This window comes from Crotalus tigris, unplaced genomic scaffold, assembly GCF_016545835.1.
Source record: "Crotalus tigris isolate CLP2741 ecotype Arizona unplaced genomic scaffold, ASM1654583v1 scf7180000019328.220996217465:2438092, whole genome shotgun sequence".
Lineage (NCBI taxonomy): Eukaryota > Metazoa > Chordata > Lepidosauria > Squamata > Viperidae > Crotalus > Crotalus tigris.
Genome location: NW_024097488.1, coordinates 1,906,391 through 1,925,656, shown reverse-complemented (window position 1 = coordinate 1,925,656; position 19,266 = coordinate 1,906,391). Strand labels below are relative to the sequence as shown.

Here is a 19,266-nt window from a genome sequence, read left to right as displayed (position 1 = left end):
TATCTTTTACTGAACTTTTTATGGCTTTCATATTAAAAAAAAACCTTGGATGTTTTATGCTGTTTAAATTGGCTTTTGCTTCAAAAGCTTTATCTGTTTTTACATTGAGTCTCAATGGCTGTAGCCTTCTGTCATTCAGTGCTCTCAAGCCTCAGCAGTGTTTTCTTCCTGTGTATCAAGTAGAGGTTGGGTAATATTTCATGGGATAATGACTGCTTTGACCTCTGAACAAGAGGTACATGTTTCAGATTTACCTTTCAGTGGTTATTGAGTGAATCTTTTTAATCTTGCATTCAAGTGGATTGTAGTGTTGATCATTTAAGTGTTGAGAGTGGCAGTTCTTTGGAAGCACATTCAGATTGCTCCAATTATTATTTGAATCAGTGACATCTTTGTTGAAAGTAAGAGTTTAATAAAAGAATATTTAAACTACTATTATAAAAATATTGTATAGTTGATTTTAACATTGTGAGTAACAAAAGTATTACAAACAAAATAATAAAGTAATTTAATTGATCGTTGGATACGTGAAAGTATTTATAATTTCATTTTAAAATTGTTCTAGAATGTCATATTTTTTGTTCTGTTACTTATAGTAAGCATTTTCTCATATGACGCAGTCAAAGATATTTTAAAATAGGTAACATTTCTAATATGTAAATGGTTTTTGTAAGCATTTATTGGAAGTCATAAGGATTTTAAATTTCCAAAATAAAAGCTTATGTCACCACACAATATTGTGACTAATTTAGAATCCAGTTTTTCAGTTTGCAAATTACTTTTGGCACCACTGTAATTATAGCACACCTCACCTCAGCTATGATGTGTGAATCCAGTGACAGCTGAGAATCAAGTTACCGTATACTCTAAGATTATAAACCTTCATCAGCGTCATCAAAAACAGGCTTACTTTCTAATTTCAATTGTCACTATCAATTCCAGTTTTATTTTTGCAATGGCTCCTCCTTATTGTCTGATTTTAATTTTTCCCTCATCTATCCGTTTCCAAATATTTTAACGAATTGGGATCTTCAATTCCTTATTCTATTCTAGTTTTAAAATTTGCATAGCAAATAGATTTATTAAAGATAAGTATTTATAAATATTTTTTGTGGGGTTTTTTTGTCTCAACATTTAGTGATATTCATTGAATTTCAGTAAATCTCAATTTATTGAAGTATTTCAGAAATTAAAAATGCTGGTGGTCCAAATCTAGGTATTAATAGGTGTCATAATTGTTATACTGCCAGTGGGTGGCAACAGAAAAATGATAAAGAGTCTTAATTCTTATTCATTAATTGATTTAAAGTAAAAAATCACAGCATCCATCCATATTTTTCATATAACAGGTTATGGTTTTTAAAATAATTGTTATCTGCGTCTTCTTACTGGCTTTCCATTCATTTAGGATATTTAGAATTTTGATACGATTTGGGTTGAATGATAACATTGGAAGATGATACAATCCACTGAAAATTAAAGGAATTAGTCGTCGTTTCAGTGGTAAAATGTTTGTTTAATGTTTTTTCACAAAACTTCAAATTGCATAGCAGTAATCTGTCTTGATAATGATTTGATCCAAGTATTGTGGGAAATCTCTATAGATATAAAGACAGGTCTTGCATGTTGTTTATGATAGCATTTTTTAAAGCTTTGGTATTGGATTTACTCACTCTGAGGCTTTTAAATTGAATCCATATAATTTTTCATATAGCTGGTTTCTGTAGTTTAATTGACAGTCGGTATAAATGTTACGTCTGTAAAAGAAAGACATTTCTTAAGTAGTCTTTATTCAAATAGACAAAAATAGATGGACTTTCAACAGATATATTATATTAGCATTTAAAAACCGGTTGCAAATGGTTAGGATTTCCTGAAGAAAGAAATCTAGGCAGTAAAATACAGAACTGAGAGAATATTGTGACAAAAACACAAGCCTCAGGAATAAGTCTCTTTTATAACTCCTTTCAGTATGGAAAATAGTGACTGAGGTTTACATAATTAAAGCATTTAGTTAATCAGAGTCTTGGCTAGTGTTGTACATGACTTGGAAGACATTGAAAATTGGAATGCTGAGGACTCTTAAGATGGCTTTGAATATTCTTGAACAGCTACATGTCCCTTTTCTTTATAGGTCTTTACATGCTTTTGAAATCTGAATGTATCAGTTGATTTTCCATACATGTCTGTTTAAAATAAATGTGAAATATATCTTGCTGAGGTTACACTTTAGTTCCCTGCACCTAATTCTCTGGCCAAATTCCTGTAGCTTCATGGTAGTAAAAAATCCAGGTTTCCCTCAAAGGCTGTGAGGATTTCCAATGAAAATATGTTCTTCCTAACCTTCCTGCAAGATATTTTTAAAGTGGACCTGGAGACTAAAAGTTACGTTACTCCCAACCACCAAGGCCTAGCTCTAATAAACGATCTAACTTTCATATTTGTTGAACAGTAGAATTTTGTTTTCCTGTAGCCATGAGATTAATGGGACACGTTTCATCTAAGCCAGGTTTTCCAGGATCAGATTCTGTATGGATCCAAAGATTCCCTGTAATGGGGGCCAGTTGTTAGAAATGCATATGCTATTAAAACTTCTTTGCATTGATTCTTTTGTGCAAACAGATAAAATTAATAGAAAATAATGGCATATCTGAGCTTTTGATACCGCCATTACAACAGTACTGTAAGCCAGCAGCCAACTATGAATGATTATAATAAATGGATTTTAACTTTACTGGTATACACTAAGCATTTTTATTCTGACTAGTTTGTAGAAATAAATAAAGTAAAAGTAAATTTTTGACAAAATATTTGGGCCACTACTTTAGGATGTTTTGCCAGGGTCTGAACAATTTATTTATCAAGGTCATATTCATTCATTAATTCCTGCCTTTATTATTTTTATAAATAACTCAAGGCAGCAAGCGTACCTAATACTTCTTTCTTCTCCTATTTTTTGTACAACAACCTAGTGAGGTAATTGGTCTGAGAGAGAGTGATTGGCCCAAGGTCACCCAGATGGCTTTCATGGTTAAGGCAGAGTTTGAACTCCTGGTGTCCTGGTTTCTAGCGTGGTGCCTTATTGTTTTTGTTATAACTTTGTAAGTCACATTGACATTTTTTAATGAAGAGTGATATATAAAGATGCAAAATAAAAATAAGTTTTCACTACATTTTCCTGTTTATTGGAAGTTAGGGTTCCTGCATGGGTTGGTAGGACCAACATTTTATGTAGAAAAATTCATGGAATCCAATCCAGAGGAATGAGTAGGATGGTTAGAGACAAATTGTCCTTTTGTACCAGCTTGCTAAGTAGAATGAATTTTAAAGAATATAGTCACTTCATAGAAGACTTGTTAAAAAAAATATCAGAGTGGTAACTTTCTTTGCCTTCTAATCAGTGATGCCAAATGGGTGTGACAAACAATCAAGATGGCAGTCACAGCAAGTGTGATTGAAATCTCAATATTTGTATATACAGGTAGTCCTCGATATACAACAGTTCATTTAGTGACCATTCAAAGTTACAACAGCACTGAAAAAAGTGACTTAGGACCATTTTTCACATGGCCATGGCAGCATCACCATGGTCACATGATCAAAATTCAGATGCTTGGCAACTGATTCATATTTATGACGGTTGTAATCTCCTGCGGTCATGTGATCAGCTTTTGCAACCTTCTGACAAGCAAGTTAATGGAGAAACCAGATTCAGTTAATAACCATGTTATTAACAATTGCAGTGATTCACTTAATATCTGTGGCAAGAAAGGTCATAAAATGGAATAAAATTCACTTAAGAAATGTTTCACTTAGCAACACAAATTTTGGGCTCAATTGTGGTTGTAAGTTGAGGACTACCTGTAGATGTTAGCCATTTCACTTTAAAAACAAAAAAAATCTTCATTATTATACGTAAGAACAATAGAAAATAAATGGGTAGTGTTTCTGTTGTAATCTTTTTATGGTGATTTGATGATTGTTTTGACCATTTATTGATTATTCCAGTTTTTTAAGAAGATTGCCTTCATTCTTCTCAACAGAAAACACATTCTGTAGTGGTGACCATGTATCATGGCATAGTCCATTGGACAACAGTGAGTCTAGAATCCAACATATGCTCCTTACTGAAGATCCACAAATGCAGCCAGTTCAGACACCATTTGGAATTGTAACATTTCTCCAAGTATGTATTCTCTAGAAGTCAGTATTCTTATAACTGTCTATAAGAAGTAATATTTTATTTTTCCAGATAAACAATTATCTGTAATTTCATATTTTCAGATATTGAAAAGACATTATATACCATTTCCCATTAAAAATTATGTAAGTAATGTTGGTTAAGGCTAAATTTCCCATGATAATTTTGGTAGTCTTTTAAGTCACTTTAGTTCATGGGATGGACCTCAAATCTGATGAAAATGCTAGCAGATGCCAGCTTTCTGAGCCTTGGGGGTGGGGAGAATGTTTCTTCCCTCTGGAGTCTTTCTGAGCTTTCTAGAGGGGAGGGAAAGGCTCAAAACACTCATGTTTCACTAACATTTTCCCTTCTTCTCCAGAGCATTTCTGTGCCATCTGTTAGGGTGGGGAAGGCTAATGAACGACCACGGGTGTTCTGAAAGGCTACACTTGATCTTAGCCAAAAGGCATTCGCTAGAGTTTTCCCCAGATTTTAGGTCCCGTCCCTCACAGCACAGGACTTTTCCCCTTTTTTCTATCATTTAAATTTGTGCTGCATCATGTTAGTTTTTCCAATATATTTTCTTGTTATGTATAAAAGATATTATTATTACATATTACATAATATTACATATTGCTCTAGATTGTTGGAGTATGTACAGAAGAGCTTCATGCAGCACAGCAGTGGAATGGGCAGGGTATACTAGAATTGCTTCGGACTGTTCCTGTGTAAGTAGAACATTTTCACCTGATTTGGAAGTCAAATTAGCAATTAAAAGATAATGTCTGATTAAGTTCAATTCAGCCACTTCCTAATGCCACACTTGAAATAATATTAAAAAAAACTGTATACTTAAATAGTTGAAGGTTTTTCCCCTTCTAATTTCACAGTACAACTTGAAATTGCAATTTATTTGGTTAGTTTATGGCATGAACATATCACACAAGCCAACTAAAGCCCTCCAAAGCATCCTAAGTAAACTAAAAGACCTAGCAGGCCCAGAAGAAAAAGCAGGAGCCATCTGCAACATATAGTGTAAGGACTATAACAGCCACTGTGTAGGACAAACACAGAAGACTAGCAGAGCACATCCATGAACAACAACTAGCAGTCAGACGATGTGATGAAAACTCCTTTACTTCACAACACATGGACAGACTTAATCATAGTTTCAGCTGGAAAACAGACCATCCTAGACCAAACCAAGTCCAAAAATTCTAGAGAATTCCTGGAAGCATGACACTCAAATCAGCCACCAATAGGCACATAGAGAGAAATAACATCTATATATCATTCATTCTTGACTGCAGCCAAGAAATTAAAAGACGCTTGCTCCTGGGGAGGAAAGCTATGGCAAATCTAGACAGCATTCTAAAAAGCAGAGACATCACCCTGCCAACAAAAGTGCGTATAGTCCAGGCCATGGTTTTCCCAGTTGTAATGTATGGCTGTGAAAGTTGGACCATAAGAAAGGCTGAGCGCAAAAGAATTGAGGCCTTGGAACTATGGTGCTGGAGAAGACTCCTGCGAGTCCCTTGGACTGCAAGGCGTTCAAACCGGTCAGTCCTAGAAGAGATCAACCCCGACTGCTCTTTAGAAGGCCAGATCCTGAAGTTGAAACTCAAGTACTTTGGCCACCTAATGAGAAGGAAGGATTCACTGGAGAAGAGCCTAATACTGGGAAAGATTGAGGGCAATAAAAGAAGGGGACGACAGAGAATGAGATGGCTGGATGGAGTCACTGAAGCAGTAGGTGTGAATTTAAATGGACTCCAGAAGATGGTAGAGGACAGGAAGACCTGGAGGAACGTTGTCCATGGGGTCGCGATGGGTCGGACACGACTTTGCAGTTAACAACAACAACAATCATTCAAAAGAGGCAATCAAAAACCCCAAAAAGAAAAAAAAAGACCAAAACACAGCAATCAACATCCAGATGAGCAAAGATTAAAATCAAGATGAACACTAGACCAACAATCAAGAAATAAATACCTCAATCGGGGAACTACCAAGTCAGATAAACAAGCTAAGAGTAAGGAACAGCCTAATCAAGGAATCACCAAGATCATTCTCACCAACACTGAGAGAACAAGCCTATAATATATAAAATGAGATCAATCCACAGTCCCGTCTTGCACTGATGAGCTTACCTAGTTCGGTAATTAAATGTCTGCAAGAAAACCACCAAATTTAGAGAATACCAGGGATCCCAAACTTCAATCCTGAGTTACAAAATATTCTCTTCTATTGGTTAGGTTAGGTAACATGGGGAAAATAAATATCTTCAGAGTGAGAATATTTTAGGTACCATATTCCCTTAGGATTGTGATACCTAAAGAATTATGTACATCTGTACAAATTTGATAGCCTGCAAAGAGAATCTGAGAAGGCATTTTATGGTCTGAGATACAGTTAGTAAAGATGCACAAGACACCCTAAAATTCTGGGAATAGTTGCAGTTAACTGTTGTTTTTTTGTACATCTATAGAGCAGGAGGTCCATGGTTAATCACAGATATGCGACGTGGGGAAACAATATTCGAAATAGATCCACATCTGCAAGTATGCATTTTAATTATTTAGTTTATTGATATTTCATGACAAATGGACACAATTACTTTTGTTACCCAAAACAATTCTCTCCTTGTATTTGAATGTTCTCAGAAAAAATGGTCAGTTATTTTGTTGCTTTGCTACCAATTTTTGACTTGTGAGTCTTCATGCTTCCAATCCTTGGGAACCATGGTCAATAAATGGCTCAGTTCAGATTAGTTTCCCTGTTGTTACTGAACTGGGTCACAGGCATCATTTCCTTCCGTCCTTCCTTCCTTCCTTCCATCCATCCATCCATCCATCCATCCATCCATCCATCTCTGACATATGTAAAACTGCACAACTCCAAAATGACTCTGGATGGCATGCAGTAAAAATAGTTAAAACAGAATCAACAAAAGGGCCAATCATGTGCAGATTCCCTGATACCTTGTGTGCTTGGGGGAAGTTGGGGGATATAAATGGAAAGGCATCTGTTCATTGTCTTTTTTCTAGAAATCAATATGATTTATGATAACTATAAGGATTTCAAAAGCTTTGAAAAACTATATGTAACCCTTCACTCCTGGGTTGGAAATAGACTAGCATGCTGAAATTGATCTTTGTAACCATTGACTGTGTTGGAATATTGCATGTGAAACTTTTCAGAGTGAGGTCTTCCTTCAGTATACCAAACATCATAACCTATAGTTGATGGATATGTAGTTTCTGACAGTTTCTTCAGTGATATTATCAAGCAGACCAGGTTGTACATGTGAGAAGGAAAATTGAATCGCTTTTCTTTCTTTCTATTTTCATATCAAACTGCTGCAGTTACTGCTACTGACTTTAGAAGCCAAGAGTTAGTTTCACAGCATCATCTGGTGGTGAATGTTAGAATTGAAGACAAATCGTTTTCTTCATTTTTTGAACCGGTAGTTTCCATGAGATGCAGGAATATCTCTTTCTGCTATTGATTTTGGAAGTGAAGCATGCTGGGAGGATTAATGGTTGGAATTCATTAAACCTTTGAATCAATGCTACACTTTCGTGAAATGTAGTTTTGAATTAAATGCTATGACTCAAGACATCGAATGATAACTGGCAACTCAGACATACTGCCATCGCTTGGTGATGGAGCATAGGCTTCATCATGCAGAACTACTGAACTTCAGTATCTCTAGATAGGGCTGGAAAAAAATCCCATGAAGCAGTGTAAGTGACATTACACTGGGCAGAGCTACAGTATGTTCTGCATTTTAAGCCCATTGTATTCATCGGCATTGATTTGCGGCTAACCTTTGTGTCTTTAGAGCAGTGAAAATAAGTGTTGCAGCTCTTAATTTCTCAGACATTTAGTATTTATAATATATATATATATTAGATCCTGTAATGACAGAACTATATTCTCAAATGCTTGCTTGTTTGGGATCTTTTTAAGCAGGACCGAGTTGATAAAGGGATTGAAACAGATGGCTCAAATCTAAGCGGTGTCAGTGCAAAATGTGCCTGGGATGACCTTAGCCGGCCACCAGAGGACGATGAAGACAGCAGAAGTATCTGCATTGGTACACATCCTCGACGATTGTCTGGAAAAGGTAAGTTAAACTTTGATCAGACCAGTCTAAGGTTTATTTTCTCTCAGCCCAATCCACCTCACAGGGTTGTGAGGAAATAGATAGATAGATAGATAGATAGATAGATAGATAGATAGATAGATAGATAGATAGATAGATAGACAGACAGACAGACAGACAGACAGACAGACAGACAGATTGATTCCTGGATCTCTTAGTAATATGGCTACCATACCAAGAAACCTAGCAAATTTTTGACGTCAATTCTAAAAGTTAAAATATTTATTTCCCAGTGAAAGTGAAAATAGAAGGCAAGCATTTTCCAAATATACTCAGACCTTGTGCATAAGCAGATTTTTAAAAGTTATTTTAAATAAACAGTATTATAGCTAGGCAACCGTTTCCAGCTCAAGAATATATTAAATTTCAAGTTAGGTCTTCAACAAACTTTGTCAGTACTGTGAAAACCAGTCTTTACCCAGATGCAAGGTTGTGCACACATGTTCATAGATAAGCCTCCACCCCCTACTCCACCCCCACATATACTGTACAATCTTATGGAAATATACATAATTTTACTTTTCACTGAACATATATGTCAGTTTCCATTCCCCATTTGAAGCTCACTATCTCCCAGTTTACCCTGAAGAACATCTATAATGATCTCTTCCCCTGACTCTTATTGAGTACTTATGCAGAGATTCCCTATATACCCTTTCCTTAGCAGCCAAAATGGAGCTTTTTGCTGACAGGCAGTTGCCTCCCCCCAAGTGAAGAAGGCAAACTCTGTTTCCCGGCCAATTGCATTTTGAATCTTTTTGCAGAGAGAAGGGCAAACATCTGGGAGGAGGCATAAAAATAGTCAACTCTGGGTTTTTCTATTGTCATGATTTCAGTGTGGCTATGCAGATAGAATGTCATAGAACTAAACATTATAAAGCCTGTAAGTACAAGCTGATAACAAATGGAGTAAGATCATTTTCAGGGTAGTGCACACTGTCAGTCAAAAAGTGAGGTAAGTCTTGAAAACAACATGGGAGTTACTGATGCAGGGCAAATTCACAGAAATTTTCTTCTCCTTTTCTCTCATTGCAGCGTCTCCTGAAATTTCATTCTGTAATTGAAGAAATCTTTTATTTGCAGAAAGACAATTCTCGTTCTAAACTGTTTATTTAGGAAATACTGTAGTTAAAGGGTGTAATATTTTACAAGCATAGGTTTTAGTACTGAAAAATTTGTATACCAATGCCTGTGACTTTGTGTTAACTCTATAGCATTTTCCCATTCATAGGGAAAGGGGTAAACTCAGAGGACCAACATTGCTATTATATACTGTAATGCTTCATTCAGTGCAATGTGACTAATGTTTTCCCAAAATCATAATTTGAAATATTACTCAAAGCTTAGGTTTTGGGATTGTTGTTTATATTAAATGAAAAGAAATCATAGTTGCCAGTTTGCTGCAAGAAACTAGGGTTTTTGATATACACATGAAAAAGGAAGTATATGGTCTTTGTTTTAGTATTCCAATCTACTGTTTGAAAGATCACCTCATCTATATTTAACCTTATTTTTACATTTTTGAATTTTCAGACACAGAGCAAATTCGAGAAACTCTACGAAGGGGACTAGAGATTAACAGCAAGCCAATTTTGCCCCCAATTAATACTCAGAGGCAGAATGGATTGAACAGTGAGAGAGCACCGTAAGTTTAGTCTTATAGATGAATCTTGAAGTGAGAAAGAATGAGTTTTTCTTAAGATAATAATGGAAGGAAAGGCTATTTTTTTGTATATAATGTTTGTTGGTACTATACTTCAAATATATTTTATTTAACAATGGATTTGCAACATTTTATACTGCTTTTAATTTAGAAAATTAAATTTAGAAACTACCAAAGTGGTATTGGATATACAGTATATAACAAAATATGAAACAAAACAGTAAAAATGGCTTAAATAATCAAAGGAACACAAATAACAACTTATTTATAATTAGGGCAGTTGAAAAGAGTCAGTGGAAAACCTGGCTAAATAAAGAACATTTCAATTTCTGCAAAAATACTCAGGTTTGGGAATGCTAATCTCTGCTTGGTATTTACTCCACTGGGTAAGCATCATTAAATTAAAGTAGCATAAAACAGAAATGACCTTAGAAGTCATTTAATCTCTGCTCAGTGCAGGATCTCTTAGAATATGGTTTTAACGTATGTATGCATGGATGGATGGAGAGAGAGAGAGAGATTTTTATGTGGTAAAATGGGCAGCCAATACATTTTATAAATAAATAAACAAATATCTCTAACCAATGATCCAGCCTCTTTTTCAAGTTCACCAATGAAAGAGAACTCATCACTTCATCACTAGCAATATGGGATACACAAGAAGTAAGTGCATTTAGGTCATGTTACTTGGTCTTTTGTGTACATTAGGTATAAAAGTGTGTGTGTGTGTGTGTGTAAACAAAAAAATAATTTAAGTTTTTTTTCTCAGTTTCAAATGTTCCTTTGCCCTCTATATAATATGAATAATAGTATATTATTGTTCACAAGTAGACAAAGGATAGTTGTTTTCACGTAAACTCTGAAATACTCAATGTTAACAAAGAGAGTTTTTTTGTCTGTACCCTGAGTTGGCTGTTTGACTTATTAACATTACATTAGGTTCTGCGTGTCGCTTTTTGTAATGTTATGAGCGTCCAAGGATTGCAGCCAAATTTTGTAAAAAAAAAAAAAGGAAATATTTTCACCTTTAGAAGAACTTTCAGGTTGATAGAACTAGAAAATATCTAGACAATCTTTTCCCTCCTCTCCCCCCTCACCGCCATATTAGCCCTGTAGGGACTGGGTGCTCTCAGAAGTTAAATAATGTAGAGTGAACCGGTGGTGTGTAGAACATGATGCCTGGGCTAATAGTCATAGATTGTTCTCCTTGGAAGAAGAGCTGGCTGAAACCTTATATAGTAAAAGCTATTTAGAACAGACGGTATGCTACAATATAACTTTAGCATTTTATATCTCTTCTGTAACTTTGTATCTCTAACTTTAGTTATTATTAGTCCTCTGTTGTAAAAATAAACAAATTATTATATCATTACTTTTTGTCCAGATTAAAGTGTATATAACAAAGGAAGTATTTAAATGTAAGTGCAGCATTGCAAATATATCATTTTTTCAGCATTACCCAATCAGCGCTGATCTTTGGTATCAGTGTTTTCTGATATTTTTATATTAATTGTCTGTTAAAATATAGCACAGTAAGTCATGAAGACTCTTGAGTTAAGTAACTTTAATTTACTTTTTAGAACTTTTAATTTAAGTAACAAGTAGCAGTGGAATATTGTATTTGTGCACGTCCACTTCTCTGTCTCTGAATCAAATGCTCCAGATAGTAGAGCTCAGAAAAATAGTCAGCATTTAAGGATAATTACCCTAGTTTGTTATTTTATTAGAAAGCTTTAATCTCTTAAACAATGTATGTCATAGCAAATCTTAGTTTCTTCTTTACTTGGACTATAAACTTTTATTGAAACTTTGGTCTCTCAGATTGAAATTCTGGTCCGCAGAAAAAGTGTAGGGTAGTTAAACTGTGTAGCAAGCAGTTGTTGATTTTTTTTCCCTGGAGAATTGATAATGACTGCCTTCAAATGACATGGTTTATAACATCTCTCTCTAATATTGCAGGAAGACCAAAGATGATTGCAAATTTGTTTATGCGACTGTGGCTTCTATTGCTTTCTTAGCAACAGTAGAGATGTGGTTTTCCTGCAGAATATTAGCTTTGCTTCAGCTACCCAAATCCAGAACTAAAATTTAATACAGCAGTACAGCTAACAGTGTTCATCTTAATTCATAAGATGTAGAAACCAATTCAGTCTGATAGTAAGAACAGAAAACAGAAGGAAGAAATAGTTGAAAGTCAGCAAAAGTCACCTTGGTAACTGCTGCATTGCACTCATTAAAAATGAAGAGACTTCAAACATTGACTACAAAAGAATTTAATCATCTGAAGAATTAATCTGACAACTGCCCACACTTACACCTCCCACAATCCTTCAGTCATTCAGAATGAGCTTTAATCTCAGATTCCTTCTAGTTCCATAAAATGTTAGATATGCAGTCTCATGCTGGGGCATTTCCGGCATATTGCTCTCATTTAAATGCATCTTCTCTTTCCTAATACAGAAGTCACGGCTCTTGTCAGGTTTTATTCATTTCTTTATGGATATAAGCTGAGAATCCACGAATTATTTGTGTTGGTTGAGTGGAGAATTTTATGTGGTGGTTTTTAAAGTATATTAGTTAATGAAAACCTGAAAAAAATTGTGTTAAATAGATCTGATTAAGAGTACTTTATGTGTGCAAGAATAAATGAGGGTAAGAGATGATAATCCTAAAAATGAACATAACAAAAATAAGTAGAAATAAAACTGAAAACACCCGATATAAAACCTGTATTAAGCTCCTGCTTTCAAAGGTACATTTGCAGAGAAAAAAAGCTGCAGTAATAAGTTCTTAGGCTCCCCCTGATTTTCCCTAAAGTGTTAGAAATTCCATCACCCCCTCAACTAGGTTGTCTTCTTCCCCGGGACCATGCATGGTTTTCATTCAAGCTGAAAGAAAGAATACTTGATTCTTTATTCAGCTTAGTGTTGGTTATTGAAAATCTTATATGTGGGTGGCCCTGCCAATACCCTTCTTTCTTAAGAACTGGCAAGGCAAAGAGAAGGCCTTCATTTCAGATACAAAGAAAATGGAAAAACCTCTATAAACAGAAATCTCCTGATGTCAGCCGCTGGATCTAACAGGTTTTAATGAAAGATCAGTTTTAGGAAAGCTTGTCCCAGGACCATTATCTGGTCAGAGGTAAAATTCAATAGAATGTGGTCAAGTGAAGAAATTAGGCAGGATAACTTTCAGAGTAAAATGCAAACAAAATGCTGAATTGGAAACAAAGGTCTAATAATAGATTCATTTATTTTTAAAGTTAGAATTAGTTTATAGTTTGTTCCAAAGAATTATTAATATAAACATCTCCACTGAAGCCAATAATTTGTTTGGCAGAAATCCAGAATATTGGGATATAAATATAACTATATATCTTGATAAAATATGTGACAAAACATAATGATTTAATACCGGCTCCTGAAATTACAAACAATTTTTATACTGTACTTGGTGTATTCACAGTGCTAAAGATATTCTGTAGATTTGGATATCCCAGGCTTTTGTTCATAACCTTACTTCCAGGCAACGTTTGTTCTGAGTGTTGAATTTGTTGATTCTGAGCAAGATAATTTACCATGGTCAGAAAACCATAACCACTTAACCATATAGGATAACATTAACCATTAAGAAAATTCAGTTGAGACTCTTTTTTACTAATACTATATGTAGAAATCTCAATTAAGTCTGACATAAATAAATTGTTACTTCCGTTGGTTGGAATGGATTGGACTGTGGGTTTTTTAAAAATTTACTTAGCACAAGTTTCAGGTATGTCAAAAGTGCATCTTTCCTGTGAAGTATTAAGTACACCCCAGATCCAGCTCTCAATATTCTCGCTGCATTCACCAGCCAGGTAGTGCAAAGATCAAATCCACCCATGGCAGAACTGAAGTCATAGATAATTAATAATAATAAAATTATTATATACAAAATAAAACAAGTTGGCGAAATCTCAGCAAAGGGGACTCTACACACAGAGCTGATATAAAGGCCTCATATATATTTTGTAAAATATGTTAAGTCTTACAACCTAAATATTGCTCCAGTAATTCTCCGCTTAAGGATTTACAGTGCCAGTTTGGTATAGTGGTTAAGGCTCTGGACTAAAAAGCAGGAGACTGAGAGTTCTAGGCCTCCCTTAGACGTGAAGGTTGAGTGACTTTGGGCGAGTCACTCTCTCTCTCTACTCATTATACCTCATAGGATGGTGGTGGTGGTTATGGTGGTGAAAATAGGGGGCAGGAATATTAGGTTATTCTCCACCTTGAGTTGACCCAAAATATATTTAAAAGATGGGATAAAATCCAATACCTTCTTTGATTTAGGAGTCGTAAGGACAGTTTAGAAAGTGACAGCTCAGCAGCAATTATTCCTCATGAACTAATTCGCACAAGACAGCTTGAGAGCGTGCACCTAAAATTCAACCAGGAATCAGGAGCATTAATTCCACTTTGTTTAAGGTGAGTAGAAGGTTAGTTTTCGTATGAGGGGCTGTAAGGATCATTCTGTTGTCCCTACATTACTGAGGTCTTTTCAAACAGACTTAAAAGGCTAAACTGAATATGTTTACAAAGCATTTAAGCATGTAATATTATATGCCCATTGGGGTTGAGGAGTGCCATTCAGAGGGTACTGCATGAAATGAGCAATGTGCCTTTGTTCAAAATGTGAAAGTGCTATATCTCAGAGATTTGGCATGATCCTTCAAGAGACATTGCTTTACTAAAATAGTAATTCCAGTGCAGATATCTTCCCTGAAAGCACACATATTCAAACAACAGGGGAAGACCTTGAAATGGCTGTATAAAGTCTTTGAAAGGACAAGACGCTTTGTTTTGCGCAACCCACACCCTCTTTCCTGTGGCCTCCCTGCACTTGCATCTTAGCCCCCCTCACTCCAACTTGTGTGTGGCCTGCACAGGGCCTCCTAATGTGTATTTTGTGGTTAAGAGAGCAAGCTGGGCTGTCTGGATTGTCATTGGTAATTGACGTTAACTTCATCATGCTTTATACCACATTGCTTAGTGACAGCAGTCTGGTCCTAATTGCCATCGTAACCTGAGGACTATCTGCATTTCAAGGCTTTGGTTAACTCTTAATATGTCAAGTCTCAAGTGTCTGAACTGATTGTTAACAATTCTAGCATATTATAATATGCTATATAATCTTACCACAATCTTGTATTTTGCTATATAATTAGATTATTATATCTTTTTACTTGAATTCTAAAATAGAGAGTTTTCCTGGTAACCTTAGGAAATCTTCCAGCACACATATATTATCTTAATTAGCTATTCAAATACCCTTTTTGTTTATGAAAAAAACAAACATTACATTTAGATGGAATGTGTCTGGAAGAGAGAAATATAGGTGAGATATAGAATTGTTTTCATTTAACTGCATCTCTTTCATTTCATTGATCATTGTACTGTGAAAGCGGCTTGTTCTGTGATACAAGTCATTGAGTTTGCAGTTTGTGTATATTGGAACTTAGATGAATTTTCTTTTTTTATCCATTCCACTAGATTTGTAATTACTGTAGTTATAGTTGTTTTCTTTCCTTCATCTCTATTTCATTTTTTTTCTTGAACTCTAAAATTATGGGCCTAAAATATTATATGTATTGAGGAGTACGTGACGTGACAGAATGCCACAAGGGGAAGACCATATTGATTTGAAAGTCATTTTTTTGTTTATTATTTCAGAGGCAGATTATTACATGGTCGGCACTTTACATACAAAAGTATTACAGGAGATACAGCAATCACTTTTGTATCTACAGGAGTTGAAGGGGCCTTTGCTACAGAGGAGCATCCATATGCAGCACATGGACCCTGGTTACAGGTATTTTATTTTTATATTTTTTATTTATGAATAAGAACCTATTTCTCCCTTTTTGTTTCAGCTGCTTTAAGTTCTTACTAATCTTTTTTTTTTTTTTTTTTGGTTTTGCTGTATTATTTTAGGCCAAGAATGCTTTTGAAGTCTTTAACATTTTTTAAGTATTTAGAAAGTGGAATTTTAAGCCAAAAAGAAATGGCAGTTTTTAATACTCTTCTCTATGTAAACAGCAGTTTTCTCTTCCCAAATCCCAGAACATTTTACAAACTCTGTATCCTCTAATTCTTTTTTCCACCACTGCAATGCAGTTGCCTTTGTAATCACTGTTGTTTTCAAACAGTGTGCAGCAATTGAAAAGGCAATCCTACAATATTTGAACCTGTTAAAAACTCAAAAAGAAAGCCAAAATAAGTAGCCTTGCAAAATATCTTTAGGTTAGCATGAAGAGGCTTATTTTTAAGAATATACCGAATTCTTCCTTCTTCCCTTAGAAGAAACAATGGCAGAATTTTTAAACAGTTTTCTAGAAAACTAGTTATGGTTCCACAAAACACACTATTACTGCATCTTTCTATCTTTTGTTTTATATTTGATTAAATCTTGGGAATCCTGTGCACTGAATATGTTGTTGCATCTTTTGTAAATTCCTTCTGTTGTGACTTCTTGCATTTCCCATGGTAACTAATCAAGACAGGAAGTAGAACTAAAACACAGAATAAAGTAGCAGACTCAGCAAACAGTCTTGTGAGGAATTAGTTGAATTATGGTGTATGTAGCTCACAAGGCCCATATATTCCTAAGCATTTTTTTTTCAAGATACACTTCCAAAAGCTGAGAGTTTAAATATATAATCTCTACCTAATTTTAAAAGAATAAGAAGAAATCTTATTATGCAGCTATTTCTGATTTAACATGGTTTCCAAAGTTAAATTTATTTTTTTACTTTGAGTCCTTCTGTTCTTAGCTTCTCTAGAAGTCACAATCAAACCTTCTATAAGTATTTCGTATTTTTAATGTTGCCTACAGGTAATGGCCTGCTTATATTTTTGACTAGAATGTCTTTAGTTTGTTTGCTGTGAAACTGAATTTTCAAGTACACATGGATGAGTCAACAGTAGGTCCATGTTCTGGTTATGTTTTCTGTAGCTTTATTGGAATTAGCAAAAGGAATTATCGCTTAGGATGTATAAATACATGTAGCACCAGGGATTTTTCATAATAATTAAAGGATAGTCTGAAATTGTTGGCTTTGGGTGTGCTCTTTTTTTGAAAAGCTACCTTTATAGGTTTTATACACCTCTTGACAATGCTGGTCTTTAATTTAGGTAGAACTGAAGAAAACTGCCTTCCATTGTCTGTATTATGATAAGCCATGCTGAATGGGAGAAGAACTCAACATGTCTCAATCAAGAGACTTGGAATCCATACTTATTCCACTCATTCTTCGTGATTCAAAGCAGCCTAAATTAGGTTGGAGCAAAATTCAGTAATTCATTATCCTCAGTGTTCTTCCTAAAGCACCAAGCTGCTTGGTAACTTTTACTTAATCCTGTAAAAACATTTTCCACCAAATATTCTTGGCATGCATCAGGGGTTTGAAACCCCTGTCAATTCTATGCTCTCTATAAATAAAATCATTATATATATTAAAAGCTTAACACAAGAATAATAAGCTAAGCACTACAAAATAGCTTCAATGCTATGAAATATAAAAAGTTGCCTTACAGGAGGTCAGATAATTCATTTGTTTAGCTCAGCATGATCTCTTCTGACTTGGTAGGAATAACTTAGGTTTCAAGCAGAGGTTTGTCTCATTAATCGCTACTTGAGATTGAATTAGGGACTTTTTGCATTCAATACATATTCTGCATCAATGAACCATTAATATCTGACTTACATTCATTAATTTTAATAAGTGCAAGTCTTGTAGAGATCAAGTGTTTACATATTGGGATTTATACTTTGTTTTACCACGAATGTTCTCCAGATATTTTTAAAACAAATCAAGCTCCCCTCTGATACTCATCCTCCTTAAAGATGTAGCAATAGAAATATGAGTTTGATGATATTCATTGATTAATTGGTTCTTATGAAAGAAGGCAATTGTTTAGATAATTTTCACATCTCAAAAAGATGCTGTTATGTAGGAATTATTTCAGTTTTATCATTGTGGAATCTTTGTTCTTCTCAAGAACTTAGAGATATCATGATATGATTTGTACTTTAATCATGTCTTTTTCAACCTGTTGAACTATAACTATAAAAAGCCAACACAGTGTTAGGCTGCATTAACAGAGGGATAGAATCAAGATCACATGAAGTATTAATACCACTTTACAATGCCTTGGTAAGGCCACACTTGGAATACTGCATCCAGTTTTGGTCACCACAATGTAAAAAAGATGTTGAGATTCTAGAAAGCGTACAGAGAAGAGCAACAAAGATGATTAGGGGATTGGAGGCTAAAACATATAAGGAATGGTTACTGGAATTGGGTATGTCTAGTTTAATGAAGAGAAGGACGAGGGGGGACATGATAGCAGTGTTCTAATATCTCAGGGGCTGCCACAAAGAAGAGGGAGTCAAGTTATTCTCCAAGACACCTGAAGGCAGGACAAGAAACAACGGATGAAAACTAATCAAGGAGAGAAGCAACCTAGAACTAAGGAGAAACTTCCTGACAGTTAGAACAATTAACCAGTGGAACAACCTGCCTCCAGAAGCGGTGAATGCTCCAACACTGGAAGTTTTTAAGAAGAGACTGGATAGCCATTTGTCTAAAATGATATAGGTTTCCTGCTTGAGAAGGTGGTTGGACTGGATGACCTTCAAAGTCCCTTCCAACTTTACTATTATTATTATTAACTTCTAGTCAAGATGTTATTAATTATGCTGACTGAGGACTCCAATCAAAAGCTGTTTATCAACAGAAAACATGCATACAGTTTGTATTGCTCTGATATAGCTGGATATAGGCGGAAGGATGACAGAATTAGAATTCAAAAAGTAGACTCCTGTACTATAATATACTTAAATATAATGTAAGACAAAATAATTTTATTATTGTTAACTATCTTTGGGTTAACTATCTTTGTCTTTGCATTTTTGAAACCTAATTACTCTAATGAAAGATTAATTGCTGAGTCTGTGGACTGAAGTGTTTTATATGAAGTGTCATATAAACTGAAATAATAAATGATAAACCAGCTTACAACTAAGATAAAGTAGGAGTGCACTATGATAGATTATAATAAAACTGTGATAATATTTTGCAGTGCAGTGAGTGGTAATACAAAAGTACAATATTTAGTAACTCTATAGATTGGGATGTTTAATATTAATAGATAACATAGATTGTAATCAAGTTCCTTGCTTGAAATTCTCTTAAGAATAGGGTAAATTGGCAGGATT

At 34.8% G+C, this 19,266-nt stretch overlaps 1 protein-coding gene across 2 annotated transcripts in view; it reads left to right on the top strand.

Annotated features, from left to right (window-relative positions):
- The window catches only part of SUFU (SUFU negative regulator of hedgehog signaling), a 62,799-nt gene that overhangs the window by 13,502 nt on the left and 30,031 nt on the right, over nucleotides 1-19,266 (top strand). Inside the window, exons 4-10 of one of the 2 annotated variants that reach the window (XM_039361644.1) lie at nucleotides 4,044-4,186; nucleotides 4,823-4,908; nucleotides 6,669-6,741; nucleotides 8,156-8,309; nucleotides 9,882-9,993; nucleotides 14,340-14,474; nucleotides 15,720-15,858. In XM_039361644.1, the coding sequence (XP_039217578.1) occupies nucleotides 4,044-4,186; nucleotides 4,823-4,908; nucleotides 6,669-6,741; nucleotides 8,156-8,309; nucleotides 9,882-9,993; nucleotides 14,340-14,474; nucleotides 15,720-15,858 (842 nt within the window). Of the gene's footprint in view, nucleotides 1-4,043; nucleotides 4,187-4,822; nucleotides 4,909-6,668; nucleotides 6,742-8,152; nucleotides 8,310-9,881; nucleotides 9,994-14,339; nucleotides 14,475-15,719; nucleotides 15,859-19,266 lie in introns of both variants that reach the window. The other variant, XM_039361643.1, reaches the window with a different exon arrangement.